At 54.2% G+C, this 13,551-nt stretch overlaps 1 protein-coding gene across 9 annotated transcripts in view; it reads right to left on the bottom strand.

Moving 5' to 3' along the window:
• Nucleotides 1–13,551, bottom strand: part of Prdm16 (PR/SET domain 16) — a 310,338-nt gene that overhangs the window by 204,324 nt on the left and 92,463 nt on the right. For all 9 annotated transcript variants that reach the window (XM_021655376.2, XM_060378940.1, XM_060378942.1 and 6 more), the window contains exon 2: nt 776–1,125. In XM_021655376.2, the coding sequence (XP_021511051.2) occupies nt 776–1,125 (350 nt within the window). The remainder of the gene's footprint in view (nt 1–775; nt 1,126–13,551) is intronic.

The raw sequence follows: 13,551 nt of genomic DNA, 5'->3' as shown, positions 1-13,551 counted from the left end.
GTGGGCCGCAGGAAGGCCAGGGCCTATGGGAAAGCATGCTTTTGTGGCACTCTTAGTCCCCACGAGGCCACCTTGGCAAGCCCCTCAAAGCAGGGTTGGGTGTGCCTCGTGCCCGAGCAGACATCTCTGGACGCTTCTGGTTTGGAACTGCCCCTGACACACCTTGTAGATCCCAACACTCTCCCGTACAGCGCAGCCCACCTGCACAGGTTAACACACACGAGTTTCAGTCCCACCAAGCTCAATGGAGACGGGGTAAGGAAGTTTAAGTAGGCAAGGCTTCTGCTCCCAAATCAGCGTGAGACCCCATTATGGTCTGTCGGTCAGGAGCTCCGTCAAACTATGCTAGCGTTTGTGGGGGCTGCGTGGCCACCACGCCTGCTTTGCAAGCTGCCTCAACCTGATGGAGATAGAGTGAAGCTCTCAGCATCAAGCTGCTTCTCCTGGAACATTCAGCTATCCTATAGTGAGGGTGGGTTAGCACCTCCATCCAGTGGAGGCGGCTGTTTTAAAACATGAGCTCATAAAAGACTCATTTCTGGGAAGAGGGTGCCGCAGCCGTCGGGCTGATGGGCATCGGAGGGGACCGCAATGTTTTCTGAGTCACGTCATGCGAGCGGCTGGATGAACTAACCCTGGGAAATGTGACATTCGAACGCTCTCTCTCCGACAGACTGAGCCTCCTGCCTGGGGCAGCGGCTGCACCGGCTTTATAAATAGATTGAACACAAGATAAATGGCCACGATCAATCATGCTCAGCCTGAGCACACTCACCTCCCATCCAGAGTCGGCCGCCTTCAGTGCAGCCCGGGGTGCCACCATGTAGGGGCCAAACCTCTCCCCAGTTTCCATCTTCCGCGTGGCCCAGATCCCCAGGCCAGCTCCTGGGATGGAGGACTCTCGCAGCTCGAAGTCTGGTGGGATTGGAATGTCTTCAGGAATGTAGACAGGAGCCTCATAGGGCGAGCCCTCCTTGGGAGTGAAGTCCTCGCTGGTGGGGAAGGGGGATGGCGGCCCCATAGGGATGGAAGACAGAATGCTGTCCTCAGTCTCCTCCTCGGCACTCTGGCCGGCCAGCAGGTCCGGGTCAGGTTCATACATATTATTTACAACGTCACCGTCACCTAAAGAGATAACGTAGCATCAGCCTCTGCAGCAGGGATGTGGCCCTTACGGGACCCGAGAGCACTAGCCACCACCCTGTGCCCAGCAGATGCCACCTCTGCACCACCCCAAGCTTGGCAGTGGGCATGCAGTGCCAGCAGCTCCCCGAGAGGAGACCCCAACATGCCAGAGGTCTCACAGCTGAGCTCTCCCTCATTTGTTAGAGGGGGGAAGCATCATCTCCGCAGCCACCCGAGGAGGTGATGCCCATCCTGGTGTGGAGCAGCAGTGTCGGGGGAGGCAAGGCTGTCGTGGCGATGGTGAGCTGTCTGCTGTGGAACCACTCACACTGGACTAGCCAGGTCCCGTATGGGGTTGTTCTAAGTTCCTGGTAGATCGAGGCAGAGCAGGAAAAGTTGCAGTCATGGGCATGGTACTTAGGCTGCAGCTCACATGACCTAGCAAAAGGAAGAGGCCCCCAGCCTATGGTAGGGGTGGGCTTTTCTCTAAGGGCCATCATAAGCAAAGGCTGATGTCAAGGTGAAAATAACAGGGGCACCCGTGGCACACTAAGGCTATCATGGCGTTGGATAGGAAGGGTCAGGGGTGCTGGGGAAGGAGGAGATGAGGCAGAAAGAGAAACAAGCCCGTTCCTGGCATCTACCCCATAGCACCACAAACAGGGCTTGAGACCAGCAAGGACTCAGAGGAGCCGGAAGGCCAGACCAGCTCAAGCTCCCAACAGCCCGAACAAGCAAATGATCAGACTCTGTCATGTCCACACCAGGCTACGCACCAGGAGCCCACCTCTCTGCAGTGCAGACAGACCTCAGAATGCTGGCAGTGCCGTCCTGCAGCTATTTTGAAACATACAGGACTGACTATCCTGTTGTGCTCAGAAAACACCTCCATTTCATTTTTCCCGTTTGTGACTTTGTCCCCATTAACCAGCCTCTTCCCGTTCCCTGCCCCTCCCCCAAGAGGTGTCACGCTGGTCACCCTGACTTGACCATTCCCCAAGGCCTACCATGTGTACACATTGTAAACCTCACACGATAGCCTATAAATCCCTACTCATTCCCCAATGTAAAATCACACTACTCCAATAAAGGCCCACTCATTTCCCAGTGTGCACACGAATGGAAACTCCACTGCATCTTGTCAATACAAATGATCATTATTTGTCCACGGAAACTTTAAAAATACATTATGCAAAATGGAAGGCAAATACCATGCTTATACAAAGCTTCCCAAAGAGGGAACTCCATAAGGTCACGAGGGGCTGGGAGCTGACTCTCCTGTGGGTGGTGAGAATGCTCCAGAATTAGAGAGAGGTAGAGGTTGGTTGCACAACACAGGGAATTGTGCTAAGTGCCACGGAATTGCATGCTTTAAAATGGTTACTTTTTCTGTACTGTGAACTTGACCTCAGTCGGTGAGGAAAGCCAGAGGTGGGGCCCAGAGAACGGCTCCTCGCTCAGCCTCTGACCCCTGATCCACATCTCCCAGGTCAGGTCCATCCTGCCACTGGTCTGCTGACCTGTGGAAGTCACCCCACGCCCCTCCCTGCTCCTTGACGTTGGCTGCTGAAATAGAAGCCTCCAGGGAGACAAGAACTTTCAAGCATAAGAAAAACGATTTCAGATTCCCCATGCTGGCTGCAAACAAACCGGCTGGGGGAGTAACAAAATGTTTTCTTTCAAAAGAAACCAAAGTCTCAGGGAAAAAAAAATCATGCCGCTAACACTTATTTAATTTAGCAGCATTCACAGAAGTAATGACTATGTTTTAAGTGGCCAACGGTTCCTTTTTAATTGGCTGGTGGGATCCTTTCAGAGACTCGGCAACATGAAGGCAGCACAGTTCCTTCCACCGAAAAGCCTGGTGTTGTTTAGGTTTGAAAGAACACCCCCGTAAACCTTCCCGTTGCCTGTGTGCGGCAGAAAGGTAAATTAGAAGGGGGTAATTAACAAGCCACCCTATTATTCGAAACTGGTAACTGCAGAGCTCACAAACAAGATCGTGCCGAAGCCCACCCTCCTCACGAAGTGCCCCTCAACTCTTTCGGGGTGCGGAAGCCTTTGCCTTCCAGAATGGCTAGAAAGCAGAGCAGCCCTTCAGGAGCCCCACAGGGGTCCAGGCAGGAAACGTCCCCATCCAGCGCATGGTCACCTCCGCGCCGTTTCTTTTTCTTTCCTCTTTTTCCGTTTGAGTTCTACTTCCTGAAGCCCCTCACCTACTCACAGAAGCCAGCACTGTAATAAAGGCCTTAACTGGAGGCCCAGCAAACAACTGGAGAGAAGGCAGTGTTTCCTGCTGATTAGAGGCAGGTCTGTGCCCCAGCCCAGCCTCCTGTGCCCAGGTGGCCTTAAGTGACAGCTTCCTTCTTTGTATTCCTCTGTCCCCTGCACTGGGGAGACAGCTCTCTGTTCATGGGTGGGCGCTGAGGGTATAGGAGGCCTAGTAGGTGTGCACAGAACATATTTTGAGAGATGATGCCGGAAGGGCTCCTGAAGCCACGAAGAAGCTGGCCACCGGCACTGGGTCTTGGAGTCCTGGGGGAGCCAGGCAGGAGTCACTCAGTTTTTGGTGGGAGTGGGGAGTCTTGTGTTTAACTCAGAGATCACCCTTCCGTTTTCCTGAGCTGCAGTAACGGAGATGGAAGCAGAGCCCAAAGTGATCAGGATGCTCCCCGAGTAGGTACCGCTTTTGCTCTCCAGCCCCAGTCTCAGCGCTGGAATGGCAGGTGCATTTTCCAGACCATGTTCTCCTCCAGGTAGAAGAGCAGGGCCAAGGTCATGGGCACTTGGAGTGTTCTGGGTGTCACTGACTGGTCAGGAGGCCTGCATTCTTTTTTTGGATCTTGCCAATGGCTTCGTGCTGGGGATTCTTGGCTGGGGCTGTCATTCACAAAGTGATAAAAGTGAGAAGGGGAGGGGAGGGTACAGGGAGCAGCAGGAAGGGGAGAGCAGCATGAGCTCGGCTGTCCCTCAAGCCAAATGGCCCTGAGTCACAGTAACGTCCACTCTTCATCCTAGACGCACCTGCTGGGTTGCCCCGGTTTTAGCTGAGCCTATTCCTGGTGAGCTCCACACCGACTCCCTCTGAGAATCATGCCAGCCAGTGTTCAAGTGACCACTGTGACCCTGTGGCAGATATCAGACCTCAGCTCCTCCCCAGAATCAGGGAAGCATGGGCTGGGAACCCCCCATGACGTTGTCCTTCACTCTGCTGGATTCCACCCAACCTGATTTTTAGTGTTGGGTGTCTTCCAACCCCACACCAGGGGCTTTCTGCCCCCTCGCTCAGACACAGCCACCCACTGTCCCTTCAGAGACCCCACTGACGAGCAAACATGAATGGGAAACCAAGGTATAGGAAAACAAGACACACAGACAGACGGAGAGCAGCATGCTCACATGCTGAACTCTGTAGTGTCGACCAGCAGCAGAGGGGCTGTCATGCTATCCCCCAGGCTGGCACTCTGCATCAGACATGCCAGTAACGTCTGTAAAGGGTGGCCACTGGCTGTCCTGCCACCAACAGGCAGATTTAAACCTAATCAGTGGCCAGAGGGAGCCTGAGGAATTTTCCCAGTTGATGGGTATCTCACGATAGTTCCTGTTTTACTGTAAGGCCAGGTTGAAAGGAGAAGGCATTTAGCTTGAAGGCCTGGAGTAGGCAGTATGAAAGTGACACTTAGCAGGTACAGCAAGGGAAATGTGTTCAGAGAGAGAAAGAGAGAATGCATATGTGAGCCCGGGCAATGGCGGGGAGCCCCGAGAACAAGCGCTTGTGGCCTGCACAGATCCACCAGCCACAAGTTCACTGCCCTCTTCCCTATGAGTCCTGGAGATGGGAAAAATGGAAGGGTGCCAGAAGCCCCCAACCCCCTGCTCAACACACACTGGACAGAGGCCATGAGAGGTCCCTGGGGCACCCTGCTAGGGCCTGGGTATTACTAGGGGTGACCCTCACTGATAGGGTGAGCCCTCTCCTAAGGGTAGCTCTAGGCCTTAGCTGGCACCTCCCTCAGGAGGCTCAGACAAGGCTCTACAACTCTTTGTTCTCTCGTGACACCTCCAACTGGCTATAGGAACATTGTGACCTCATTCTGAACCCCCAAACCACCGCAGAGCCTACTCACAGGACACATGTCGGTGCCATCTGTGCCCAGAAAGGAGGACACCATGCTGACACCCGCAAGTCTGCCCTGAAGAGTCAAGCAAGTGTTCCCTCGGCTCAGCAACGGCAAGGCAGGGGTCTCCCGGAGGACAGCAGGGCAGGACCTTCTGGAGAGGCACAACCTCAGATCCAGGGTGCCCAGGACAGGGGAGCCGATGCCTTCCGGAGACGCAGTGTCACCTGCATCCTGACTGCAGTGGGAACACAGGCCCACCCTGGGCCATCGACCAGTGTACACCGCGTGTGTTAGGAGCAAGTCCGCGGGGCCACCTGAAGAAGGTGGGTGTCGCCTACGTTAAAAGCCTGTGCTGGAGGGGTGGGATGCACTGCCGGACCTTGGCAGAGCTCTACAGTTGGTGGAGCTGTGCAGCCGGATCACTGGGCCCCTGAGTCGGGCCTTGTAGCTGCGCATGCACCCATAACTTTTCAGCTAAGCTCTCAGTGGAGAAGGGGCTTCCTTCAAAAGCAGGCTCCCGCCCTCCCACGTGCTGGGCTGTGCACTCTCAGGCTGTGCTGCCCAATCAGGGATTCTGCATCCTGCCCGGGAACAAGCAGAACGGCAAAGTCATGCTGGGGAAGAACAGGGTGGGTGGTGGGTGGCAGGACATGGAAGGCCTGGGGCCCACTTCCTAAGCATGTCCTTGAAGTTTTAGACCTCAGAAAAAGTCAAGCCACAGAGTAGAAAAGCAGATGAAAAGTTACAAGGGGTAAGAACCCCACATACCAGACTGCCACTAATTTCTTTGTCACACAAGTGCCAAGGAAACTGGCGGTGCCAGGAACACTGCATACAGCAAAAATGATTTTCAAGAATGGGACTGGGCAGGCAGCAGCCCGGGCTCTGGCCCCTGGTTCCTTGTTGTAGGTTCCTGAGGCTCACCCTTAACTCTCTGGGTATTGGGAACATCTTTCAGAACCAGAAAACGCCAGTACCAAGGAAATCAGAAAAAGCAAGGTGGGGTAGAAAGGTGTCCAAGACATGATGCATAGCTCTGAGTGGGGATGTGTGGTGATCTGAATAAGAATAGCCCCCATAGGCTCATAAATTTTAAATGCTTGGTCCACAGTTTGTGAAATTGTTTTGGGAAGGACTAGTGGTATGGCCTTAACAGAGGAGAGGCGTCCCTGAGGTGGATGTCTCTGGCTCTCTGGCTCCAAGTTTCAGATCAAGGATGTAAGCCCTCAGCTACTGCTTCAGCTCCATGCCTGCCTGCCTGTCTGTCCGCCTGTCTGTCTGCCTGCCTGTCTGTCTGCCTGTGTCTGCCTGTCTGTCTGTCTGCCTGTCTGTCTGTCTGCCTGCCTGCCTTCCTGCCTGTCTGTCTGCCTGCCTGCCTGCCTGTCTGTCTGTCTGCCTACCTGTCTGTCTGTCTGTCTGTCTGCCTGTCTGTCTGTCTGTCTGCCTGTCTGTCTGTCTGTCTGCCTGCCTGCCTGCCTGCCTGTCTGCCTGCCTGCCTGCCTGCCTGTCTGTCTGCCTGCCTGTCTGTCTCTCTGTCTGCCTCCTGTCTGTCTGCCTGTCTGCCTGTCTGTCTGTCTGTCTGCCTGTCTGTCTGTCTACCTGCCTGTCTGCCTGTCTGTCTGTCTGATGCCATACTCCTCACCATACTGGTTATAGACTCCCCTTCTGACACTGTAAGAAGGCCTCAATTAAATGCTTTTTTTTTTGTAAGTTGCCTGGCTCGTTCTATCTCTTCACTGCAAAAGACACGGAACTAAGACAGCACCCTTTAAATGTGCACCCAAGGTCCAACACTGGCTGAGTCCAGGCCTAACGCCAGGTAACACCCCAGGTCAGGGCATTTACTCTCTGAGTTCTGCAGGATTCATTTGGGCCCATGATACAGAAAGATCATTCAGGCCTCGCTGGGTAGTGTCAGCTGTGAGGTCGCAGGCCTCAGAACATGGGCCCCTCCAGACTAAGCCTATGCAAGGGGTGGAGGTATGGCTTTTTAGAGCCTACTTCATCCTGCTTCTGTTGGATCTGCTGTGACTGGATCTAGCAGTGTTGCTGAGCATGCACTGGATCCCAGTCCTCCAGTGAGTCGAGTCTCCACCATCAAGAAAGGCGGTGCGTATGGACATGGTCGGCGAAACTCCAGAGCTTCCTGAGTTCGAGGCCCTGCCTGGGACCCCAGGACCCCAAGATCACGATGGGTTATGATGAGTTCCCCAAGAGGTGGTTGTGAATAGCTGTCCGCTGAGCCCCTCTGACTCAGGACGTGATCCTGATAACCCCAGACCTTGCCTTGCTCAGTGAGCCATCAGTGCCACAGGCACCTGCCCTGGGAGAAGAGAGGTACCAGCGCAGGTGCTGCCTCCTCACTGACACACAGGGAGCCAGGGGCTCTGAGGTAACACTGCCCACCCGGGGACCCACAGCCAGGGGTAGAGCAGGCTAGGCCAACCAGCCCAGATCCCATGCACCGATCCAAGCCCTGCTGTGGGCAATCATGAGCCCCCACAGACCTGGGTGTTCTCTGTCCAGGTCTGTGTCTCATTTTGGTGGCTGTGTGCTCTGTATCACTTGCAAGCCAAGAGCGGAAAAGTCAGGACCTGGAAGAACCCACCTGGGCACCTGCACCATTGGGGGGTGAGGGGTTCTCATCAGCCCAGACTCTGTCTGGGCTTCCTCAAAGACCAGCATTGAGGCTTCTCCTCTACCTGGGTACACATATGCACATGTGTGATGTCCATGTGGTACATATGTGCATGTGTGTGCACACACACAGACCATCTCTGTCTCTCACACAGACAGACACACTCACACAGACACACACACAAATACACATACAGATACACAGAGACACATTCATATACAGATACTCACACAGAGACACACAGATACTCACATACACACAAATATACACACAGAGAGATACACACATAAAGACGCTCACACACATGACATACAGAGACACACTCACACACACACAGACACCCTCAGACACACACATAGATACTTACACAGACACTCAAAAACACAGATACACACAGAGACACGTTCATACACACAGACATACACAGACACAAAAACACACATACAGATACACACACACACACACACACACACACACACACTCACTCTTCTAGGGAAGAAACACAGGAGCCTATTCAGGATCAGAAGCAGACTGAACAGTGACCTTTGGTACACACTGAGAACTTGGGGTTTTCTTTTCTGGCCACCATCCTGGAAGCTTAGAAACAGCAGCAGCTAAAGGAGGACGGTGCCTGAGATGAACCCTACAGGCCAGATGCAGGGAGGGCTGAAGCAACGCAGCAGTTTGTCCTGTCGCCACCCTGTGACAGTCCCTCTGACCACTGTTCTGAAGCCAGAGGTCAACAACTCACTGTCCTCCCCAAACAGTCACTACTGTCCGAGGGCGAGAGAAGAGGGAGAGCACAGATCCCTTTGTGCACAAGGGGCTCCACAAGTGGATTTGGGGTGGGCTGCGTAGGCCTGCCGGGCTCACGGGTGTGCAAAGGGACCTCTTTCTCTGTGAGGACACGCACAGCCACCACGGCCATCGCTGGGCTCCGGGGCCCCATGAAGGAAGTGTTCCTGATACATGGCAGAGACTGGAGAACCTCACCATCCTCAGCAGCTCATCTGACAGTGACCCTCACATCTGGCCGGCCCTCTGGAGCTGACGTGGCCCCACTGTACAGCTGAGATCACATCACATATCCTGAGACCACAGAGGGGTGTGTGGCAGCCACACCCGGCCCATTGGCTTCCCAGCAGCACCCAGACACCCCATCTCTGCCCAGGAGACAATCTGGGCTGAAGAGACATCACAAGGAAACAGTGACAGGTATCCAGGAGCTGAGCTCAGAGCTGGTTCTGCAGAAGCTGCCTGGCCCAGCCCCACAAGGCATGATCAGGAGTAACGTGCAGCCATGAGCAGCAAATGCTCGTTCTGTTGGGGATTTGCAGCTGTGCTTGTCCAAAAGCTACACAGCTTGTGGTTTCGTGTGGGTAATTTCTCTCCCTGTCTGGCCTAACAGCAGCCCCAAGTCTGAGGGCCTTTTCCTAGCTTACCGGGGGTCAGGGGCCCAGTACAGAGTTGAAGGGTCGAAGGGAATCTTCTCAGAACTCTTAGAACTGACCTGGTAACAAAAGAAAGGCCACCCCATGCTCAAGGAAAAGGAAGCCTTGCCTGAGACAAGGTTCACCCTAACTGTCTCAAACAAAACCCTGTACTCGGGACTTCCGGCTGTGGGTCATCCCATGTGTGCAGAGAAACCTCGGTGGACCAAGAGACCCCTTGCCCCACGAGCCATGCGCACTGTCCACAGACAAGCTGGCCCAAGAGTGTCATGCTGAATGACAAGTCGCCTGAGCATCTCCGCCGTCCACCATGAGCAGTGGTGCGTCATCCTTGTGAGAACCCTGCGGGCTCTCAGGGGAGCGAGGCAAGAGACTAGGAGACTCACAGTCTTCCCTGGCAGTGTCCATCTGACAGTGGCGTGGGACCACTCAGCGAGAAGGGATTCCGAAGTGAAGAAGCCTCCTGTAAGGAACGCTGTGATATGGTAAGGTTTGCTTGTGTGAGCCCCTGGCAATTAGCATAGGACACTCGGGGCCCTGCAGTGTCCAGAAGGGCCACCATTGAGTGTCCTCCTCTGAACTCACATATTCAGTGTGGGGGTGGGGGTTGTCTTGCCCAAGGGGAGGGCTGAGAAAGACACCAAGGGCAACACAGTAGGACAATTTCACAGACGAGGTGGACCCAGTGGGGTTGAGGGACTTCTGGCCTGTCATAGCAGGGTTCCTGCTCAAGCTGCATTGTGTCTCTGGAGACCCTAGCAGTCCTCGGGACCTACTTAGATCTGGGCAAAGAGGTAGAAAAGCACCAGGTGCTGCAGAAGGGCAGGGTCACGCTCCCCTGAGCTGGCTCCTCAGGGCACCAAAGCCTCCAGCTCCAACCCCATGAGCAGCTTCCTTTCACTGCAGCAGCTTTTTATTGGGTGAGGGAGAACCAGAGCCTACCATGTTTCCAGCTCTCCTCACTGGCCCCTCTAACAATGTGGGCAGAGAGCAGATTCACACACCCTTCCACAGAATGACGAGCAATGGTTTCAGTAAAAGCCAACCCTGGCCACGCCTTGTAAGTATCTCTTTGAAGGGAATATAGAGGTGGCCGGGGCCACAAGCACCTCATCTTCCAGAGGAGCCACCATGTGGCAGTCAGCAGTGACCTGCAACTGCCATCCTACCAGCCAGAAGCAAGGGCTCCCAGGGTGCTTTCTCCTGAAGAAAATGGCGGGACCAAACACAGGGCACCTCTCCCCAAAGGTATGTTAAGCTTCGCTAGCCAGCTGAAAGCAGAGTTTAACACCCACTGATCAACTAACTCAGTTTGACCTGTGTAATACATGTGGCCACACTTCAGGCTGAGGACACAGTGTCCAGCTGGCCATATGGCATCAAACTCTGGACATTATAGGGATGACCCAAGGGGGTCTTACGGCATGCTGCCTCTCGTTGGTTCGCCCACCCCTGTCGGTCCTGCTGGGCATTGCTGACACTGATTCAGGCTCACTACCTGGTGATTCAGTTATTAATTGAGCCCATGGAATATGTGGCTGTTATGGCACTTGATCTAATTCTCAGAGTCCACAAGACATACAGCATTGTTACATCGAGGACATGAAGCCTAGAGAGTGGGTGACGGACTTAAAGCCACATATTCACTTGTAGCTAGCTGAGGACCCACCAAGTATTCACGCTAAGGAATCCCAACTTTATCCACATCCACAGCGGCAACATTTTCACAGGGGTATCTACTGCTGGCCCTAGCCTAGGGACGGAGTGGATGGGTGAATGGGTGGTGGACGGACAGAGAGATGGATGAGTGAGGCCTGGATGTGTGAACAGATGGATAGAAACGCACGAATGCTGGATGCGCGGATGAGCAGGGGAACGAATGAACGGTTTGGTTAACTGATGACGGATGGGTGGGTAAATGGATGGGTGACTGGATAGATGGGTGAGTAGATGGGAGGAAAGATGAGTGAAGGGATGGCTAGGTTAGGGATGAGGGGTGGGTAGGCAAGTGGAAAAGTGGATGGACTCAAGTGGATGGATCAGTGAATGGAAGTGCAGACAAGCTGATGCTGAATGTGTGGGCAGACGAATGAATGGACAAATTATAGTATGGATGACTCTAAAGATGGATGGGTACGGATGAGGGAAGCCCCTGGGAGCAGGTCATTGCTTTTGTTTTTGAGACAAGGACTCACTCTATATCCCCAGCTGGCCATGAACTTACTCTGTAGCACAGCCTGGCCTGGAAGCCACAGTCTTCTTGCCTCTGCCCCCAAAGTGCTGGGATTATAGGTGTGCCACCACAGCCAGCTGTTGGAGAACGTTCCCAGTGTGGGTGGTGAACGTGGGGACCCTGCCTTTCCTTCCTGAAAATGGAAGCTCACTGATATGATCAGCCTCCTTTCCTCCACTCTAATCAGTTAAACTAGAAAGATATTTCTTTCCCACAGCCCCCTCCTCTTGAAAGCAGGCCAGGTTTCCCTGGTGTCCCTTCAAAGCCAACCCTTTCCCCTCCTTCCACTCAGGTGTGGTAGCCTGCCTGGTCTAACATCCATGGTCATGCTTGTAGCCTGCCTGGCTCTGAGATGCTGCCTCCTTCCGACCTGAACTTTCTTGAAGAAAAGGAAGAACTTGGCCCCTGACTTTCATCTCCCTTTCCTCCTCAGAGACAAGTGGAGAAGAGGGTTGCAAATGATTTCCTCAGAAAACCCAGCAAAGTTCTCCTGCCTGGAGGCCTACATCTCACAGGAGCTGCGCACATCACTGAGTGGACAGAAAAGGGCAGATCGTGCTTGGACTGCCGGAGCCACTGAGGGGAGCAGAGCGAGATGTCATTCTCAGGGGACAGTGAGAGGTTCTGAAGCCTGGGTGGGGGATTCTCCACAGCCATGGTGACAGACACTTCCTCCAGAGGACTGTGGGGCCCCACAGGAGTTTCCTGAAGACTTGTTCCCCAAAGCGGGTTTTAGGAAGGGATACCCAGGAGCTGATCAGCTCCCATCTGCCTGGTCCTCTGTCTTTGAAACACCCTGTGCTACAGTGATTGCCCCCAGCCCTCAGCCTTGGAAACTCTCACGGGCAACCTGGTAAGAGGCTGGGCATCCCTCCCCTGACAGGCCACCAGGGCCCTGCCTCATCTGTAGCTTGTCAACATTCTTCCAGAGCCGGGACTGACCCCAGCAGCTGTTAGCACAGCAGATTAATAGAGCCGAGGAATGATGGCACTGCAAACATGCTAAATGTTAATAATAATCAATCGCCGTTTACATCCGCAACCCTGCCCGCGGGGATGGTCCCCATCTGCAGGGCTGAAGCAACCAAATTGCCATTAGGGCTTGGGGGAGCCTGAGTGGGTTGGTGCTAGTGCTGGCTGACCTGAATCTGGCCTGGGCCTCTCTGAGATACTTCTTCAAAGACAGGGTGTATGGAAACATCCTGGCCAGGAGCGTGGGCTGCCCACCTGGTTTCTCCAGCCTGGCATAAGTCAGCATGTGACCTGGTCATGTCATGTGGATGTTAGTCTCTGTCACAGTTATGACAGGAAGCAGGGACCCACAGAACTGCCTCCTCTTTGCAGAGAACAGGGCTCGACCCACCCAGTAGAGGCAGCTCCAGGCCTGCCCCTGGTGGGGCCCGCATTAGCCTGGTAGGTGGGTCTCCTGCCACCCATGTACAGTAAGGGCTGGCTCCCTCATGTCCTCACGTCCAAATGCCTCAGAATGAGGCTTAGAAATAAATTCTTTGTAAATGTGTGGACTGAAGATGTAACATCAGGATGGACTCCAGCCCAAAGTGAGTCCTTGGAGGAATGCAGCTCTGCCACACCAGCACTGCAGACTTCCAGCCTCCATCACCCAGTTCATGGCAGTTTATCCCAGTGTTGCCACGCTGGCATGCCCTTCCTGTTCAACCATTTCACGACGGAGAAGCCAAGCTGAGGATGAAGCGCCACCTCTAGGACCCCTCTTCAGATGGCTGAGACCCAGCAGCCCACGCTAACTAGGGTATCCTGTGGACCACCTCTCCTAGACTCTGAGCCACCTGCTGGCCAAGGTCAGCCCCCAGCCTACCTCAAAGTACTCACATGCCTTTGGGCTCAAAGATAACCAGATCCATCCAGAAGAGAAGGCATATTAAACAGCCAGGCCCAAGCATACTAAAAAGCCAGGCCCTTCCTGCCCCACACCCACTCCCATGCAGCCCAGGGCCAGCGCAC

This window comes from Meriones unguiculatus, chromosome 3 (assembly GCF_030254825.1).
Source record: "Meriones unguiculatus strain TT.TT164.6M chromosome 3, Bangor_MerUng_6.1, whole genome shotgun sequence".
Lineage (NCBI taxonomy): Eukaryota > Metazoa > Chordata > Mammalia > Rodentia > Muridae > Meriones > Meriones unguiculatus.
The sequence above is the reverse complement of the archived record's forward strand: the minus strand, read 5'-3'. Positions and strand labels throughout refer to the sequence as shown.